Source organism: Erythrolamprus reginae, chromosome 1, assembly GCF_031021105.1.
Source record: "Erythrolamprus reginae isolate rEryReg1 chromosome 1, rEryReg1.hap1, whole genome shotgun sequence".
In the NCBI taxonomy this organism is placed as follows: Eukaryota; Metazoa; Chordata; class Lepidosauria; order Squamata; family Dipsadidae; genus Erythrolamprus; species Erythrolamprus reginae.
Genome location: NC_091950.1, coordinates 127,594,235 through 127,614,578, shown reverse-complemented (window position 1 = coordinate 127,614,578; position 20,344 = coordinate 127,594,235). Strand labels below are relative to the sequence as shown.

The window sequence follows — 20,344 nt, the reverse complement described above, 5'->3', positions numbered from 1 at the left end:
TAAGAAGATGATTTATACTCTGAATTTGGGGTGTGGAATAATTTATTTTGCCCATTTTGAAACCTGCATAGGAGTACTATGTTGCTTCTGTCTGGAATAAATTAAAGATAAGACTAATCTCTATATTATGGCGCAATGAACGGTAGTGGCCAGTGGTTAAAATGCAATACTGCAGGCTACTTCTACTGACTTGTCTGCCGTTTGGCCATTTGATTCTTACAAGCTCAAGGTTGAATCACTCAAGGTCAGTAAAATGAAGACTCAGACTTAGGCGAGGTGGGGGGCAATATGCTGACTGTGTAAACCGCATAGAGAGGGCTATAAAGCACTATAAAGAGATATATAGTGATCCCTCATTTTTCGCGGGGGCTGCATTCCAAGACCATCCATGAAAAACAAATTTCCGTGAAGTAGAGGAAAGATATTTTTTAATGTATTTAACGAGTATTTGGACTTTTAAATCCCACCCTTTGCATTAAACAGTCATTCTATAATGTTTCTCATCTGGAACTACATGTGATATCCTAAAAGTTTCTTTTATAGAGTACAGTAGTACTGTAAAAGAATTTTATGAATTTTTAATGGATTTAAAATTTTCAATGGATTTAATGGATTTAATCTCCCTTTGAAAACCTGTGTAGTAGCGAATCCGCAAAAGATGAACCATGGTAGCGAGGGATTACTGTACAGTGTTCCCTTGATTTTCGCGGGGGATGTGTTCCGAGACTGCCCGCGAAAGTCGAATTTCCGCAAAGTAGAGATGCGGAAGTAAATACACTATTTTTGGCTATGAACAGTATCACAAGCCTTTCCTTAACACTTTAAACCCCTAAATTGCAATTTCCCATTCCCTTAGTAACTATTTAGATTATTACTCAACATGTTTATTTATTAAAGTTTATTAAAAATATTTATTAAAGGCAGACGAAAGTTTGGCGATGACATATGATGTCATCGGGCGGGAAAAACCATGGTATAGGGGAAAAACCCACGAAGTATTTTTTAATTAATATTTTTGAAAAACCGTGGTATAGACTTTTCGCGAAGTTTGAACCCGCGAAAATCGAGGGAACACTGTATACCGTATTTTTCAGAGTATAAGACCTTTTTACCCCCAAAGAGGGTGAAAACATGGGTGCATCTTATACACTGAATGTAGACCCACCCAGCCACCCCCACCCTTTGGTCTCTGCCTCCTAGCAATTTACCTCCTTGCAGCAAACAGAAACAGAGCCTGTTAAGACAAGCAACTCATAATCAGCTTCCCTACCCTCAGCTGATTTGAGGCTGCAGCCACCTAATAGAACTGAAAGTGAAACTAATGCTGCAAGGAGGCAAATTCTAGGAGATAGAGGCAGAATTTTATTTTCTTTTGCTAATTAGACTGCTGTAACTGGATACAAGAAGGCAAGTCAATAACTATAATATCTGCAAAATGTTCAAATTATTGGACTTATTTTTTTATTATAACTTATTTATTTTCAAATCTTTTCTTTAAAAACAATGATACAATGATACTTTGAGTAATTGTTATACATTTTTATATGTTTCCATTTTCTCTATACCAAATCACATATTTCTTTATATAACACCATTTATTTCCGTTTTCTCTATACAAAATCACATTGTATATATTTATTATTTCTATTATCACATTTGCATTAAATGTTTCTATTTATATATTTACATGTTATATTCAGTTATTGACTATCATCTTCTCTTTTTACTATTCTCAATCCACTTTCCCAAACACTGTAATAATCAGATTCCATTTGGTCCCGTAACTCCAAAGTGAACCTATTCATTTCTCACACTCATATTTTTTTTTAAATTATATTCTTTGAAGGAATTTCTGAATTTTTCCAGAGTTGCACAAAAATTACTCCAGCTGCAGTGGCTATATGTAGTACCAAGTATTTGATACTTTTATTGTATTCTTTTTTTTAAATGATGTGAATTCAATTGAATCTTTTTGTTTTGGGGCACAACTACCACATGTGAAAGAAGGTGCCTTGTGTTTTTTTTCATTGCCAGCAAATTGGGTTTAATTTTGGGTAATTTTTTGCCAATCGTGTTGGGGCCAGGTGCCATCTATAGACCATTTTATAATAATTTTCTTTATACGTCACTGATTTAGATAGTCTAAGATTTTTATTCCATACTTGTTTCCAATCTGCCAAATAGATATTTCAACCTATGTTTTGCACCCATGTCACCATAGGACTTTAACTATATCTTCGTTTCTTTCATATTGTAAAAGATAACCATAAAATTTAGAAATATTTTTTTTCCTCTGGGCCTGTCAAGAGTTTATCCAGAGTACTAGCTTCGAGGTCAATTCCACTTTCTTTCCTATGTATCTTATAATGTGATTATATCTGTGTATAAGACCACCAATCAATAACTATATTTTGTTTTTCTAATTCGTCTCTACTTTTAAGTTATCCAGTGCTCTCCAATAGTCATTTTATTTATGTCAAATGTATTTGGATATATAATTGCTTCCATTGTTGAAAGCCAATTTGGGATTTAAAAATAATGTTTTATTTTTATTTCCAGCCAGATTGTAATTAATGCGTCCCTGACCATATGAGATTATTGGACTTATTTTTTAAAGATTGCTTTATTATTCTTTCTAGACAACTTAATCAAATGAAGAAGCTTTTTAAAATAAATGCTTGATCTGAAAAGGTCTAGTGCTTTTGTCTTTTCTTTTAAATAGCAGAGAATAATGTCCTGTTTTAGTATTAAAATAAAGCAGTTAAGGTAAACCCTGACTTATTCATGTTTGGAGTAGATTTACTTAAATAATTGGGAGGAGTTAGTGTGACTAGAATTAAGAAAACTTTCTGGCATTAATATGCTGCCATAGTGTACATGTCTCCCATTCTTTGCTATTTCTATGGTTCGAGCATGCATGCACAGCAACAGTGTATATCATATGTGCTGTTTGCTGGGAGGCAAATTGCTGGGAGGCAGAGGCAGAATTTTCCCCCTTGTTTTCCTCCCCCCAAACTAAGGTGTATCTTATACTCAGAAAAATACGGTAAGTCTAATTGCTATTGTATTTACGCTTAATAAAAACTGATACGTTGTTTCCCAGCTCCAAACTTCAGGGCTTTAAAACATTTTTTCTGCCCAAATTCCTTGAGATTAGGCAAAATAAGTACTGATCTAAAGTACGTAAAGTAGGTAAGCAAGTAGATAAATACTAAACCTAACTCTGGGAACAAACTACACATGGTTAAAACACTGGCCCAACCCCAATCCTGGTACAACTATGAAAACCTCCTTCGATCAGGTCTGGTTTTACAATATTTATTTTATCATAACTGATAAAGAGGGAGGGTATTGCAGGATTACTTCTATTCAGCATTACATAAAACCACTTGCTGATTATGATTAGCATGGTGTCAAGTTTCATTACTCTCTTGAAGCACCCAAATTGAACATCTTGACTCCTGGCTACTTGGTAACCGGACAGCACAAATGGCAGCAATCAAGCTGCCAAGGGCAAATGTGTAAGTGCTCTTGTTCTAGATCAGGTTGCAGTGAAGGTACCACCTTAAGTTGGACAAAGGCTATCCTAGCCATGCTCTCCATGTGCTCCTGTGATGCCTGCAAGTTTGATCCTGCACCCCACAATCTCAGACCTGGTCTGTCCAGAAAGAAGTGGAATTACCATAAAACAATGCCACCTACTCTCCACTCTTCTAAGGAGCCCAGGAAGATATTGTGCCTCCCAAAACTGAAAGCTGCCCTGCTGTCTTTTAAGGATGATTATGATTCCACTTTCTACGCTTTGCCACAAGTCATCTATGCAGTTTTAGTCTCATAACATGGGTTCAAACCCTGATTGCTCAAAACCCAGATAATTTCCTTCTATCAAGAGAAAGCTCTGTAATATATGATCATTACTCACTTGCTGTATGGAGAAATCTCTTATTGTCCACTCGGGTAAGAAAATTTCGGAAGTCATGGCCACCATTATATCCCCATAGTTCTTGGATTGTTTGTTTGGCCAATACTCTTCACATTTTGTCTAAAAATATAAATGACCCATAGGTAAAATAAATTCATTGTCAAATCCTTTCTTGGACTGGAGATACCACAGCTGCAAGATACTGTAATAAATCAGCTTCCTATAACATTGTGCCAGACAAACGTTATGTAATGACCATTTTTACAAAATTCTTAGGCAACACAGTTAGAGAACTGAAGAAACGATGAAAATCAGCTTTGCCCTTTTTTTTCCCTTAAGTACAATCACATTCAATTCTTGAAGACTGCCTGGAGAATTCCGTGCAGTTTTCTTGGCAAGATTTTTCAGAAGTGGTTTGTCCTTGACTGCTTCCTACCCACTGAGAGAAAGTGACAAGTCCAAGGAGACTTGATTGGCTCTGCCTAGTTTGGGACTAGAATTCACAGATTCCCATTACTCGGCTGATGCCTTAACCACTGCACCAAACGGCCTCTCGTTTTTCTTCTACTTTGAATATTAACATGATTCCAATCACCATCTATGGCAGGGGTAGGCAAAGTTGGCTCTTCTAAGACATGTGGACTTCAACTCCCAGAATTCCTGAGCTAGCATGATTGGCTCAGGAATTCTGGGAGTTGAAGTCCACAAGTCATAGAAGAGCCAACTTTGCCTACCCCGATCTATGGGACAGCTACAAGAAATTTCCTTATTCTTGCCACAGAACACTGTTTTAATTATCTGCTGTTCTGTGTCATTAGACATGGAGGATCAGCTTCTCCTTAGTAACAGCATTATAAGAACTATGGTTGCGCAATGGTTAGAATGAAGTACTGTAAGTTACTTCTGCTGCCTGCCAGCTGCCTGCAGTTAGGCAGTTCGATTCTCACTTGCTTGAGGTTGACTCAGTCTTCCATCTTTCCGAGGTTGATAAAATGAGGAGATAAATTGTTGGGGGCAATATGCTGATTCTGTGAACCACTTAGAGAGGGCTGTGAAGTGCTATATAAATCTAAGTGCTATTGCTATTATCTCTAAAAACATAAATTAAATTTAAATGGAAATATCTGTTAATAATTTACTTTTATTTTTTACCCCGTCAAACCTATTCCTCTGCCTTTTCTCTAAATTCAATTTTGAAAATTTTAGTATGGACATTGGCATTCCTTGCTTAGTTACCACAGAGTAACTCTTGCATACAGTTACACTGTGGTAAGATGAGCAGCCAATAAATTTAATAAATAAACAACTGCCTTTGCCAGCAGTATATATTGTATCTGCATTTATTTAGAAACAAGTCATATTTATTTGTGTAAGGAGCAAGGAATAATAGTTTTAAATAAATTCTAATGCCACTCATGTATATGATAAATAGCTGTGGTTCTGATGCTTTGTAATGGGTCCTAGAAACATAGAAACATAGAAGTCTGACGGCAGAAAAAGACCTCATGGTCCATCTAGTCTGCCCTTATACTATTTTCTGTATTTTATCTTAGGATAGATATATGTTTATCCCAGGCATGTTTAAATTCAGTTACAGTGATCCCCCGCTCGTTGCGAGGGTTCCGTTCCAGGAACCCCCGCAACGAGCGGGTTTTCGCGAAGTAGCGCTGCGGAAGTACAAACACCATCTGCGCATGTGCAGATGGTATTTTTACTTCCGCAGCGCTAGCGAGGAGCCGAAGATTGAGGACTCAGCTCGGAAGCTGCACGGGTGTTTTAAAAGGTCTCCGCCGGCATGGGGGGCTTCTTAGCACCCCCCCAAACCCGAGTTGGGGGTTCGGGAGGTGGTAGGAAGCCCCCCATGCCGGCGGAGACCTTTTAAAACACCCGTGCAGCTTCCGAGCTGAGTCCTCAAGCCAAGCGCAGAAGTTAGCCTTGAATCCCTTTGAATCCCGCCGCTTCTGCTGGATACGGGCGATGGGGGGGCGAGCTGCCACAGCCCCTGGCTTCCGCGCCGCTCGTCCCACCCACCGCCCGTATCCAGCAGAAGCTGCTGGATTCAAAGTGCTGCTGGGAGCCGCAGGCGAAAGGAGCTCGGGCATCGGAGCGCGGCGCCAGGCATTGTTCTCCGGACCCCGCCCGCTCAGCCCCGCGGCGGCCCTTTCCCTCTCCAGGCTGCGGGCGGGGTCCGGAGAACAATGCCCGAGCTCCTTTCGCCTGCGGCTCCCAGCCCACCGCCTGTCTCCTGCTGCCCGGTTTAGCCAGGACACGAGCGGCGAAATGACTTGGAGGAATGTGAAGCTGAAACCGGCCGGTTTCAGCTTCACATTCCTCCAAGTCATTTCGCCGCTCGTGTCCTGGCTAAACCGGGCAGCAGGAGACAGGCTTTGAGTTTTGGCTGCGGGGGGAGAAGTAGGACTTTCCTAACTCCCTCGCCCCGCAGCCAAAACTCAAAGCCTGTCTCCAACGCGCGCTACGATCTTCCGGGCGAGCCAGGCTCAGCGGATCAAGGCAGCCGCTTGGGCCGAGAGGAGCCGGCCTTGATCCGCTGAGCCTGGCTGGCCCGGAAGATCGTAGCGCGCGTTGGCTGCACCGGCGGCGAAATCGCTCGCCGCTGCAGCCAATGCGCGCTACGATCTTCCGGGCCAGCCAGGCTCAGTGACGGAAGGCAGCCGCTTGGGCCGAGAGGAGCCGGCCTTGATCCGCTGAGCCTGGCTGGCCCGGAAGATCGTAGCGCGCGTTGGCTGCACCGGTGGCGAAATCGCTCGCCGCTGCAGCCAACGCGCGCTACGATCTTCCGGGCGAGCCAGGCTCAGCGGATCAAGGCAGCCGCTTGGGCCGAGAGGAGCCGGCCTTGATCCGCTGAGCCTGGCTGGCCCGGAAGATCGTAGCGCGCGTTGGCTGCACCGGCGGCGAAATCGCTCACCGCTGCAGCCAACGCGCGCTACGATCTTCCGGGCGAGCCAGGCTCAGTGACGGAAGGCAGCCGCTTGGGCCGAGAGGAGCCGGCCTTGATCCGCTGAGCCTGGCTGGCCCGGAAGATCGTAGCGCGCGTTGGCGGATCAAGGCCGGCTCCTCTCGGCCCAAGCGGCTGCCTTCCGTCACTGAGCCTGGCTCGCCCGGAAGATCGTAGCGCGCGTTGGCTGCACCGGCGGCGACATTGCTGCCGGCTTGGCTTCGCTCGCCGCTGCAGCCAACGCGCGCTACGATCTTCCGGGCCAGCCAGGCTCAGTCACGGAAGGCAGCTGCTTGGCCCGGGATGCTGGGCCGAAAGGAGCCGGGCTTGAAGATCGCAGCGCGCGTTGGCTGCGGTGGCGAGGGCTTGCAATAGAGGGTGGAGGAAGCGGCCATGGGAGGGCGAGCTGCCTCAGGGAGGAGGATCGGGCGGGACCAGGTGGGGGCTGGAATTTCTCCGCCAGGGCGAAGGGCGGGCGAGCGGCGAAGGGCGGGCGAGCGGGTGCTGGGGAGGGCTTCTCGCCCTCCCGACAGCAAGAGGGGGGAGCGAACGGCGTGGGCAGGCGAAGGGTGGGCGAGCGGCAGCGAGGAGTTTGCGTGGGCGGTGGGGAAACTCCTCGCTGACGCCAGCAAGAGGGGGAAGACCCAGGGAAGCCGCTGCCATCTACGCATGCGTGCCCGGCACGCATGCGTAGATGGTATTTTGACTTCCGGGTTGAAAAATCGCGAATTACCCTGTTCGCAATGGTCGGGGACGCAATAACCGGGGGATCACTGTACTGTGGATTTACCAACCACGTCTGCTGGAAGTTTGTTCCAAGCATCTACTACTCTTTCAGTAAAATAATATTTTCTCATGTTGCTTTTAATCTTTCCCCCAACTAACTTCAGATTGTGTCCCCTTGTTCTTGTGTTCACTTTCCTATTAAAAACACTTCCCTCCTGGACCTTATTTAACCCTTTAACATAGTTAAACAGTTTTTTAAAAACTTACCCGGCCTTGTTCAATGCATTTAGTCAACATAACCACTGTGTAAATCTTTTTCTCCCAGATCACGCGCCAGAAATCTTGCACAGTGTTAGGCAAAGGGCCTTGTGCTGCAATAAACTCTTTCTTGGAGTTATACCCCTGTGACAAAAATATGATCTCAGTATCATTTTTCAACAAACTTGCCATTCTAAATAATGTGCTTTAAACACACCAGGAAGACTTACCGGCAAATAATTTGCATTAATGTAATCATCATTTGGATGATTTTGAGCTGAAAGTTTAACACGAGAAATATCATCTGCAAGGAGAAAAAAAAAAGATGTCAGGTCTTGCTTTTTAAATGTAATTTAGAAAAATTCATTAAATAAATAAAATGCATTTATTGTGAAAGGTCATATGAAAAGTGAAAAAATATAGGAAGGGAGGCTACAAGTAAGTTTAATTATGTGAGGTCCTTGGTGCTTTCTTAGTTGGATAGTTTTTTTGCAGACATTTCATTCAGTGGCGGATTCCACTTACCTGCATACTGGTGTGCTGCATGTTTGGGAGGTCATGCGAGCATCCCCTTGCAAGATTTTGATTCTGCGCGTGCGCAGGAAGCAAAAAAAATCCCCAAAATTTAAAAAAAGAGATGGTGCTGCCCGACGGACCGGCAAAGATGGCACCGGAGTGGTTGTGCGCAAGTTGCACATTCTGGCGGCTGCTACCGGAACAGAGCTCCGGGGCATACCGGTAGCAACCCACTACTGATTTCATTACCAAACTATCCAACATTATCAGTAAAATTCAATTATTCAAGTCAGGTTGTAAAATTTAAGGAAGTACTAATAAATTAGCACTTCAATCAAATTAATTATGCTTCAACCAAATAATATCTCACTAATTTCATGAAAGAAAGGAGCTAAAGAAACTTTCAATTTTCAAATCCAATTTTCAATATTTTTTTTTAGGAGACAGTGGTCAACATATATTTATTTATTTATTATTTATTTATATTTATTTATATTGTCCAATACAAATTGAAAGTTAAATAGAATTAAAACATGTAGTAAATACCGGGGAAAGGATAGAAGAAAAGATATGAGAATAGAATGTGTCAATGAAGAGTAGAGGAAAGGATATATGAATAGGAGAAAAGATATATAAAACATAGGAGTTTTAACTTTTTATATATTATATAATTATATATATTAACTTTTTATATAACTTTTTATCTGGTACACATAAGAATTTGATGCAGCTCAGTAGAGAAGCAAGGTTACTGAGAGAGAGTTTTTGAGCACTAAATACCTATTTTCCACTTCATTTTTTTTAATAAACTCAAGGCCCAGAGGCCGGATCCGGCCTGTGGGGTGCTTAGATCTAGCCTGTGGGGCATCCCTGGAAACAGCAAAGGACTGGCCCATGATAGCTCTGCCAATGAAAATTGAGTTCGGGAGGGCTGCACACAGCCCCCGAGCTCTATTTTTGCTGGCAGAGAGTTGCAGGATGCCCTCGTAGTCAAAAACAGGCCCTGAAAATATGGACAATTTAAAATCAAAATCAAAGTTCCATTTGGTATGACAACTAAACACAAAAGCAGAAAACATAGCAGGAACTGTTTTGTGCCAAATGGAAGTTCTAATTACATTTTATAAAGTTAAAGTTGTAATAATTTAGGTAATAGTAAGAGTAAATAAAGAAATACAGTGGGGAACTTACAAGGCAAAACATTGTTGTATCTATTTTTTCCTTTGTTTTCTGGCGATTCAGCAGCAAATTTAGGCTGATTAGCACCAACTGGCCTGAGATCCTACAACAGAGAAAAGATATAATTTATTACTTTCTTGTCTCAAAACAGAAGAAACAGTTTTTGAATATTTAGCATTGTTGTACTTTAGTAACAGTCGATGCCAGGAAAAGGTAATTGTTATTTCTGTTTGTTAATTTGTTTTTACAATTGGGTTACTGAATGAAATGCACTCAAATATATAACTCTTGAAAATTGCAAGGACTCACTTAATAATGGAAGTGAGTATGTATATACACAAGAAAAAAAAATCCTGTGTGAATAAGAATTGTTAAAAAGCATACCTCGTACTCTTCAGCAAACCCACAGTTTGAGTCAGCTTTCTGTTTCTTAAAATAAGATTCGTAATTTTCCACTTTAAGCAATATTGATCTGCAAAAGACAAAAATAGCAACTACTGTTTAGTGTACAGTTTTGTTGAAACCACAAAAAAGTACTGAGTCACTTTGGGACTCAGCTCCTTAATTATGCAAAAAATGTCCCTGCATAAGAGTCAAGTGTTCATTGAGAAATGGTAGAACATGTCAAGGTATGAATGAGAGTCAATAACAATTTAGAAGTTCCAAAAGTCAAAAGCAAAGTGAAGAAAAGAAACACTTGACACGTGAAGCATTTTCAAGTAAAGTAAAACAAAAAATTCACTCAAAAATCATGTATATAGCTTGCTTGGAAACTAAACAGATATCAGAATGTATAAATATTTGGGAAGAAAGGTAGAAACAATAATTATATTTATTCAGGATGGAAATATTTACTTACTTTTTAGGTCTGAAAAGGAAAAAAGAAAGAAAAAGGAAAATATAGATTAGCTATTGTCCTTATTAACTGAGCAAATCAATTTTTATATATAACATTTGGATTCAGCAAAGGTTGTAATGAATTCCCATAAAATAATTCCCTATTGTGATATTAATGATTCCAATTAAGCTTTGGAAACAATGCATTGCTTTAAAAATTTATCTTATCCATATTTAAGCTATGCTATTTGTATGCCGCCCCGGGTCCTCGGAGAGGGGCGGCATACAAATCTAATAAATTATTATTATTATTATTATTATTATTATTATTATTATTATTATTATTAATGCTCTTTCCAATTATTCCTTTTCCCCTGCTTCTTACAGACGTTTGGAACAACTTTAACATTGTTACTATTAACATGAAACTAGATAGGATACCATTTTCAGAATTAGCAACTGTGTGAATTGTTTTCTTAAAGATTAAGTGGCTTTTTAAAATAAACCGTAATTGTTTGTAAAGCTTTGGAAATGCTATGGCATTTATTTATTTATTTCAGTGTATTGGCTTCTGCCCAAATCCAACAAATTTCTGAACACTAGACAAAGAAAAGAAATTCAACTCACTCAATTTGAGTAAACGGCACTTCGTTATTTCTATCTTTCCTATAAAAGAGAAGATTGAAAACAAGTTACTTGGGATTTTCATTTTTTAATATTTACATCAAACTATTTGTGTAGCTTTCCTTCTTGTTAAGGCACTTACATTATACCATAAATTATGCTTTTCTGCAGGCAACAAATATGTTTTCAGATATTAGTAAATGGTGATGTATTCAATTTTCTGTGACAGGACAGTTCTGTGTTTCTCCAAAAAGACAACCCACTATGAAAAGAATCCCATCATGTTTTTGAGTGTATGCGATCAAACTAAGCCCCACCCACAAAATTAGCCTTAATTAAGATCATGCCCAGCCCGGGATGCAGAGGTGGGGTAAGGCATACAGGTAAAAAAATAAGCTAGGGTGGGGATGGGAGGATGGAGCTGTCCTACTTACCAGGTGTCAACCCCCCCGACACTTGTCTTGCCGCCGTTTCTTCTGCGGCCACTTGCCACCACTCGCATACATCACTCTGGCCTCCATTTTATTTTCAGTTGCTTGCCGGAAGGCATCTGCAGCTGATAACAGAGCTCCGGATCGATCTGGAGGTCTATTATCAGCTGCAGAGAGCTTTCTGGAAGGTACCTGCTGCCGATAACAGAGTTCTGAATGCGAGTGGCAGCAAGTGGCCGCCCAGTAGCGAGCTCCTGCTGGGCGGAGCTGTCAATGCCACCGCCATGAGGTGAGTCAATAATTAGAACCGTCTAGAAAGAAGGCCTAGCTGTTTTTTCGGGGGTCAAAGAAAGTAAGACCCGGACTTCTTTTTGGAGAAACACAGTAGCAATCCTACCTTATGATTCCAGTACAGTATACTTAATACAAGCTTATCACCAAGAAAAATCTGACGTGTAGCATCAGATTTAAAGCAAGAACAAATAAGAAACAAACTGTCCATGTTTTGAATTACAACTCCCATAATCCATTAATAGCTATGCTGACGTTTTGGCTGAAGATTTCTTAAAAAAAAAAAGATTACGGAAACAATAATCGATCTGAGAATGCTGGGAGCCCAGGCTTAATCAATTTGGAGAATCTTGGTGGACTCTGCAGTAGAGATGTCCACAATTTATCATGGAATTCAAAATAGCTGCATTATGAAGTTGATTTTATACCTGTTCTTTTTCCAGAAGATGAATCCAACAATTGCAACAATAACTAACAGAACCAAAATGCTTCCAACAACAGCTCCTGCGACGACAGCTGGAAAATAGAAAAGCAATATACAGTCCTCTTCATATTATTATGCTCCTTTACATCCTTCTAATGCTTCAATCTGCTCTTAGTCTCTCTCTCTCTCGCTCTCTGTCTTTTATATCTTGTAGCTTTTTATCATTCTTTTTATATCTTCATTTTCCCTCTTCATGTATATTTTTAGATCCTCTATGCCTCTTTTTAATGACTGTATCCCCCCACTTATGCTGCTGATTTTGCTATTATTATTATTATTATTATTATTATTATTATTATTATTATTATTATTATTATTTTGCTTTTATTGCCACAATTTAGTCCTTAATAAAGACAGTCACCTAAATTGGATCACTTTCAAAACTTCAAAACTTAATTGACACAGAGCATGCTGGCTGGGGAAATCTTGAATTTGAACTCCATACATCTTAAAGCTGCCAAGCTTCAGAAACCCTGATATAGAATGATGTACTGCATAAAAGCAAAATGAATTGTCAATTCACAAATCTGTTATATTTGTTACTGCTAACGATAGGGAAGCAGCCCCAGTTCCTGAATCTTGGAGCTAAGAACACGAAGTAAAATGTATAGCGTATGAATTCTCATATATGCTAGCACATGTAAGGCTTCAGACTAGCATACAACAATTCCCATGTACAGTCATACCTCGTCTTACGAACCTAATTGGTTCCAGGGGGAGGTCCGTAAGACGAAAGGTTTGTAAGACGAAACATTGTTTCCCATAGGAAACAATGTAAAGTCAATTAATCCGTGCAACCAAAAAACCCCCCCGCAAAAAAACGACGTTCGGCGACTGCTGGGAAGCCGCGCGGCTATTTTAAAAGGTGACAGCCGGGTTGGGGGGCTTCCCAGCAACCTCCCGAACCCCAAACCCGGAAGTTCGGCAAAAGTTCGGGGTTCAGGAGGTTGCTGGGAAGCCCCCCAGGCCGGCTGTCACCTTTTAAAACAGCTGCGCGGCTTCCCAGCAGCTTCCCGAAGCCGAACGCCAAACCCGAAATTCCGCGTTCGGCGTCTGCTGGGAAGCCGCGCGGCTGTTTCAAAAGGTGACAGCCGGGCTGGGGGGCTTCCCAGCAACCTCCCAAACCGAACCTGGGGTTCAGAAAAATTTTGCCTCTTCTTACGAACTTTTTTCGAGTTACGAACCGGCGTTCGGGAGGCCGCTGGGAAGCCCCGCCGCCCAGCTGTCACCTTTTAAAACAGCCGCGCGGCTTCCCAGCAGTCTCCGAACACCGGTTCGTAACTCGAAAAAAGTTCGTAAGAAGAGGCAAAATTTTTCTGAACCCCGGGTTCGTATCACGAGTTGTTCGTTAGACGAGGGGTTCGTATCTTGAGGTACCACTGTACAGTATATATGCAAATTCCTTTAAGAAGGAGAAAACACCAAAGTAAACTATCTGGATGGACAAAGCTTTCCTTCAGTAATTCACTGATACGATAGATTCAAATTAGGAATGGCTTAGAACACTGGTCCCCAATCTTTCCAGCTTAACAGACAGGCAGTGTATGTGTGTTACGGTTCCATATGAGTAGTTGCCGCAAGCAGCTATATTTGTGTAAGTGGTGGCTGTGTATGTACACTATTTATGAATATGCAATATTGATTTTCTCTTCAACTTTAGTAATGATTTTAATCTGAAGATTCAAAGGTTTGGTCAGAATAGAGCTGGGTTTGTAACAAGAATTTAATCAATACCTGGATTCTCAGGTAAGCCAACAAACGGTGAAAAAGGAGAAAATGAGACATAACTCTTCTCTCCGTTGACAATGGTGCCGTTCAAAAATATAATTCTAGTGAAAGCAGCAACACATGCCCTAATCAAGGGTAGAGGAGAAAGGAAATAGCTATTAGGCTGAGATACAATCAAGAGTTTTCAAAGACATGTAGATTATTCATTCAGCATGTTTTATTGACATGTATTATAAAGTTGCATTATGAAATATGAGAAAAATTACCTGTATGACCCAAGAGGATCTAATTTTCCATTAACATAACCATATGTTTTAGATTCATCTCCTATTTCAACAACATAAGACTGATTTTTGCTAGAAGAAGATGAACGCTTTTCTTCAGTTTTGATATATGCAACGTAACTATTTGTTTCTTTATTCTTGAAATCATTATATGTGTAGTTTAAAGTCTCAGTTGTGGCTGTACCTAATTATAAAGAACAACACATTGTAAGCTAAAGTTAAATGATAAGCAGCACTTCAACAAAATACTATTAGACTGGTTTTAAAATGAAACAAACAAAACAGTGAGATGAATTTTTACTATTTACATAAAAATCCAATTAATAAAATAAATAAAACAATAAATTTATTTAGTTATCTGGGGAAGTTTGATGCATAAAAGATCTCACTTCTATAGATGCAAGATTTTTTTTACTCCCGAACAAAGGTTATTGTGAAAATTTTGGAAATAGTTTATATACAGTTTTAAGAGTAAATTAACAAAATGGTGTTTTGTTAATTTGGTTTCTAGAATTTATTGTGGGAGGAGAAGAAATATTTGCTTTCAGTTGTATGTTTTTGAAGTTGATTATACTGCCTTTTAATTTCTTCCTTGTTCACTTTTTAAAAGAAAGAAATATCCGATGCTCACATTACTTGGGCAATTTGGGTATTTTGGTGTGGACAATATTACAAATTTTGCAAGGGAGGGTTTTTATAATAGTTTCTGTTTATTGCAGGGGTCCCCAAACTTGGCAACTTTAAGACGTGGACTTCAGCTTCCAGAATTCACCAGCCAGCTATGCTGGATGGAGAATTCTAGGAGTTGAAGTCCACAAGTCTTAAAGTTCCCAAATTTGAAGACCTCTGGTTTACTGCTTTGAAGCTTCTTAAATTTTGCTGAGCAGTTGTTCAGGTACATGGGTGGTCTCCTATAGCAGTGTTTTTCAACCAGTGTGCCGCGGCACACTAGTGTGCCGTGGAACATGGTCAGGTGTGCCGCAAGAGGGGAGAGAGAAAGAGAGAGAGAAAGAAAGCAAGAGAGAGAAAAAGAGTGAGAAAAAGAAACAAAAAAGAGAAAGAAAGAAAGAAAGAAAGAAAGAGAGAGAGAGAGAGAGAGAGAGATAAAGAAAGCAAGAGAGAGAAAAAGAAAGCAAGCGAGAGAGAGAGAAAGCGAGAGCGGGGGGAGAGAAAGAGAGAGAAAGAAAGCAAGAGAGAGAGTTTGTGTGTGAGAGAGAAAGAAAGCAAGAGAGAGGGAGAGAGAGAAAGAAAGAGAGAAAAGGAGAGGGAGAGAAATGGGAGAAAAAAGGGGAGAAAAAAAGAGAAACGAGAAAATAATTGAGGCAGAGAATGAGAGGAAAGAGAGAGAAACAAAAGAGAGAAGTGACTCTTGATTTAAAGCATATGATAAAAAGCACCCAAAGAATAAGAGAGAAACCCCCCCCAGCCCTCACCTGTTTTTGGAAATGGTTCAAGAGTGTGTATGCACACACACGGGCGGGCCCCCCCCCAAAATGTATAATATGTACTGTCTTAGAGTGTCATTTTGGTTGGTGGTGTGCCCCAGGATTTTGTAAATGTAAAAAATGTGCCGCAGCTCAAAAAAGATTGAAAATCACTGTCCTATAGGACAAGTGTCATCTTTAAAATCTCATGCCTTCTCATGTCTTCAAAATGTCCTGCAATTTATAAAAATTGTGTAATACCAACAGGACTTAGAAAACTACTTTAGCATAGGTTTATATCCTTCTTCAAAACAAAGCTCTGCCTTCTGCCTAAGTGTATCGGTGATTATTGAAACGGATGTCCATGTGCTACCTCTATGTTGGATGAGGCAGGCAGGATTCCCTTGAGTACCATTTGTTGGGGGTCAAGGGAAAGGGAGGGTCTTGCCTTCTCTTTTGCTGAAGATCCCCATGGTGGGCCACTGTGCGACACAGAATGCTGGACTCAATGGGCTTTGGCCTGATTCAGCATGGCTCTTCTTATGTTCATAGTGATCACAATACACAAGTGCAAACTCAGGTGTTGAATGTTTTGCAAATCAAAACAAAGGAGAAACATTTAACTCTGTACTAGAGATGCTTTTTCAAGAGGCAACTGGACTTTCTTGTTTTTCTTTGAAGACATTTTGCTTCTCATCCAAGAAGCTTCTTAACTCTGTAATGATTGTAATTGAATAAATGAATCCATACTAAATTGTTCTGGAGGTTTTATAGGAAAGGAGGCAAAAATACAGGCAGCTAATTTCATAACATACTACTATCAGCCATCTTGAAACTGAAGGCATTTCCTAACACTAAATACTCGCATTCAATAAATTAAGAAGTGATGATATACAGGGCTGTATTTACAACACTCATAACAGAGTTACTGCTTTGAGATGGATGGCCATATAAAATTGCATGTGTGTATCATTCATTATTGGAGGACAGAAAATTATTTATGTATATATACATCTTCTATACACATTTATGAATGATAGGTAGAACATTACTGTGTAACACTCACCACAAAATACTGTTTTGCCAATAATCACCTAGAATTAATAAACTGCATGACATTGCCCTACAGTGCATTTATCCCACCAAAATATAGATACAATACTTTGGGAAGGAAATAGATTGATGAGCTGTCTATTTCAGCACAAAAATTAAACACATGCTGTTTAATTTTATGAAAATTCATGCTGTTCACATTTTATGAAAAAAGATACAGTATTTAAAATGTTTGGAAAACTGTTTGTGATTTCACTGAATTATCTGTGTCATTTTTTAATATATTTATTAGATTTTTTTTTTAAAAAATCAGCATTTATTGCTTTTAAAAGTAACTCAAGGGAGTAAAAATACCATTACTTCCTCCTCCTGTTTTCCTCGCCACCAGAGCCCTGTGAGGTGAGTTTAGGCTGAGTGAGTGACTGGTTCAAGTTCACCCAACTGGCTTTCATATTTATGGGAGACCTGAGACCAAGTCTGATATCTGTGCCAGCCCCTTTATCATTACACCAAAATAGCTCCCAGCAACAATATGGAAGTTGTTCGCCACTGCTTTCTTGAAGATATTTATTTATTTATTTATTATTAGATTTGTATGCCGCCCCTCTCCGAAGACTCGGGGCGGCTAACAACAATAAAGACAAAATAACAAATCTAATACTGTATTAAAAACAATCTAAAAAACCCCAATTTAAGAGACCAATCATACAAACAAGCATACCATGTATAAATTCTATAAGGAAGGTAAAAATTTCAATTCCCCCATGCCTGACGACAGAGGTAGGTTTTAAGGAGCTTGCGAAAGGCAAGGAGGGTGGGGGCAACTCTGATATCTGGGGGAAGCTGGTTCCAGAGGGTCGGGGCCAGCACAGAGAAGGCTCTTCTCCTGGGTCCCGCCAAATGACATTGTTTAGTCGATGGGACCCGGAGAAGGCCAACTCTGTGGGACCTAACCGGTCGCTGGGATTCGTGCGGCAGAAGGCAGTCCCGGAGATATCCTGGTCCGATGCCATGAAGGGCTTTATAGATCATAACCAACACTTTGAATTGTGATCGGAAATTGATCGGCAACCAATGACTTCTCAGTTTAGCTCACAATTATGATAATTCCTGGTCTGCCATCAAATGAAATCTAAACTACTAAGCTATCAAAAAAGCCAAGATCATCTAGGCATTTGATAAAAAACGTAACTGCTATTTTCCCAATAGTTTTAAAAACAAGAGGAGGTGACTTTTGCATGTAACATATACTGGATTTAAATGCTGGTTTAGAAGTTACCGTATTTTTCAGAATATAAAACGAACTTTCCCCCCTCCCAAAAAGAGGGTGAAAATTTGGGTGCATCTTATACACCGAATGTAGCTTTGCTCCGTCTCTTTTTTTCCAAGCCTCTGAAACCTCCTTTTGAGCGGCTGAGTTAGGCTACAATGAAGGTTTTCAGAGGCTGGAAAAATGCCTCTGAAGCAAAGGATGAAAAAGAAGGCACAGAGCTCACAACCAATGAACCTGTTACTAAAGTTCACCTCTGGGAACAACTGATTGAGGGTATTTAGGGAGGCCATCCACCCTCCCAATCAGCTTTTTTCTTATTTTTCTCCCCAAAAACTAAGATGCGTCTTATAGTCTGAAAAGTTCAGTAGCTTTCACAGACTTTGACTTCATTTTTTTAAAATAAAAGAGCCCTCATATATACAGTAAATATTCATGACATAAAAATAAAACACTTTTAGATCAATAGAAAAAAAAATAATTATCCCAGGGATATTGTACTTTACCTTCTGATGTGGTAACAATTACTGCATATGCCGTTATAGGTCCATGACTTGAACTAACACTGTTGAACTGAACATTGAAAGAGTTGTGGCTGGTGGCCTCGACAGTAGGGGATATGGTCAAAGGTGGGGGATCTGGGAAAGAAAAAGTGACCATGACCGTATCAGGATCAGGAATACCATTGTGCCAAACCCCCACTGCCCTGAGATTTATTCACAAAGTAACAGCCCTAAGCCCATCATGCAAATTTTATGACCCCATGTTCCAAGTACCACTTCTACATTGGTGTTCAAAGCATCTACCAAAGCACTTCCAGGTTGAAAGGTGGTGGCATCACCATTGCCCAGGGAGAGGATACCTGAGGGGGGGGGATTCATTTCATGTCCTGGTTATTTTCCCACTTGTTTTTAATCTACTTATCTACTTTTAATTTCATGCTTTCAAACCGCTAAATAGACAGGAGCTGGGCAAGGATGGGAGCTCATTCCGTCATGTGGCATGCTCTTGGGTTTTGAACTGCTGATCTGTCGACCCCTCAATGGTCATTTGATTCAGCATCCTAATCACACGGGACACCATGCCCCCCCTTTCTGTTCCAAGCTGAACTGCAGAATGGATGTAATGAGGCTGTTTTGAAAATTACTCACAACTGCCTCCATTTTCCTCTATGCACTAGCATCTCCTCATTCGAATTAGTAATTTTGCAATACAGTGTTCCCTCGCTTTTCGCGGGGGATGCGTTCTGAGACCGCCCGCGAAAGTCGAATTTCCGCGAAGTAGAGATGCGGAAGTAAATACACTATTTTTGGCTATGAACAGTATCACAAACCTTCCATTAACATGTTAAACCCCTAAATTGCAATTTTCCATTCCCTTAGCAACCATTTAGACTCACCATGTTTATTCATTAAACTTTATTTAAAAAAATATTTATTAAAAGGAGATGAAAGTTTGGCAATGACATATGACGTTATCAGGTGGGAAAAACCGTGTTATAGGGAAAAAACCCGCAAAGTATTTTTTAATTAATATTTTTGAAAACCCATGGTATAGACTTTTCGTGAAGTTCGAACCTGCGAAAATCGAGGGAACACTGTACATACATACATACATTCCAATTAGATAATTTACCTCAGGATATGGAGATATAAATGTATTGCCAATACAAACGAATTATATGCCATCAAACTGGTGTCAACACTTAGTGGCCACATACATATCTCTTATTAATAAGAAAATGCCCCCCTCTGTATATCTAAAAATGTTATACAACCAATATATAAAAAAGAATGGAGGTGTCATTTTCTTCACATATGTTCTCCAACACATCTGCTCCAATAATTATTAAGAAATTTATAAAGCTTTTGAGAAGTACCAGGGAGAAAAACAGAAGCATCAATCACAGAGATTTTCATATAAGTACATTTCTCACGTAAAAATACATATATGCATCCAACAGCTGTATCATTTTTATTCTTTACATAAGTCCATACAAGGTAGCTTTATATTTACCTGTGATACTTGTGCGACATTGTTTTTCCTGAGGAACACTCATTTTCTTACACGAGAGAGTGACAATGCTAATGACATAAGTGGTAAAGTAATCCAGGCCTGTCACAATGGTTGAATAGTTTTTCCCCAAAGTCTTGTTCCAAGTATTGTTTAGGACCTCAATTCTGAAGCCTTCGTAACTTCCATTTGGAGTGTTCCAGTTTAGACTTAACTGTGGCTTCTTTTCTATCAGATTGCAATCAAATCTATCCACTGATGCTGGATCTACAATAAAAAAAGAACATCTATGGTTGTCCATTTGCTATTTAACAAGCAGACAAATTACAGTAAAAAGTACAGTAGCAT

The 20,344-nt window shown here is 40.1% G+C and overlaps 1 protein-coding gene across 1 annotated transcript in view; it reads right to left on the bottom strand.

The window, feature by feature from the left end:
- The window catches only part of PTPRJ (protein tyrosine phosphatase receptor type J), a 131,159-nt gene that overhangs the window by 9,200 nt on the left and 101,615 nt on the right, over positions 1-20,344 (bottom strand). Inside the window, exons 10-21 of the mRNA XM_070764557.1 lie at positions 20,000-20,263; positions 18,490-18,621; positions 14,219-14,420; positions 13,959-14,077; positions 12,169-12,256; positions 11,022-11,060; positions 10,417-10,425; positions 9,942-10,029; positions 9,570-9,660; positions 8,093-8,166; positions 7,872-8,006; positions 3,923-4,042 (exon numbers count right to left, since the gene is read on the bottom strand). Coding sequence (XP_070620658.1) covers positions 3,923-4,042; positions 7,872-8,006; positions 8,093-8,166; positions 9,570-9,660; positions 9,942-10,029; positions 10,417-10,425; positions 11,022-11,060; positions 12,169-12,256; positions 13,959-14,077; positions 14,219-14,420; positions 18,490-18,621; positions 20,000-20,263 — 1,361 coding nt within the window. The remainder of the gene's footprint in view (positions 1-3,922; positions 4,043-7,871; positions 8,007-8,092; positions 8,167-9,569; positions 9,661-9,941; positions 10,030-10,416; positions 10,426-11,021; positions 11,061-12,168; positions 12,257-13,958; positions 14,078-14,218; positions 14,421-18,489; positions 18,622-19,999; positions 20,264-20,344) is intronic.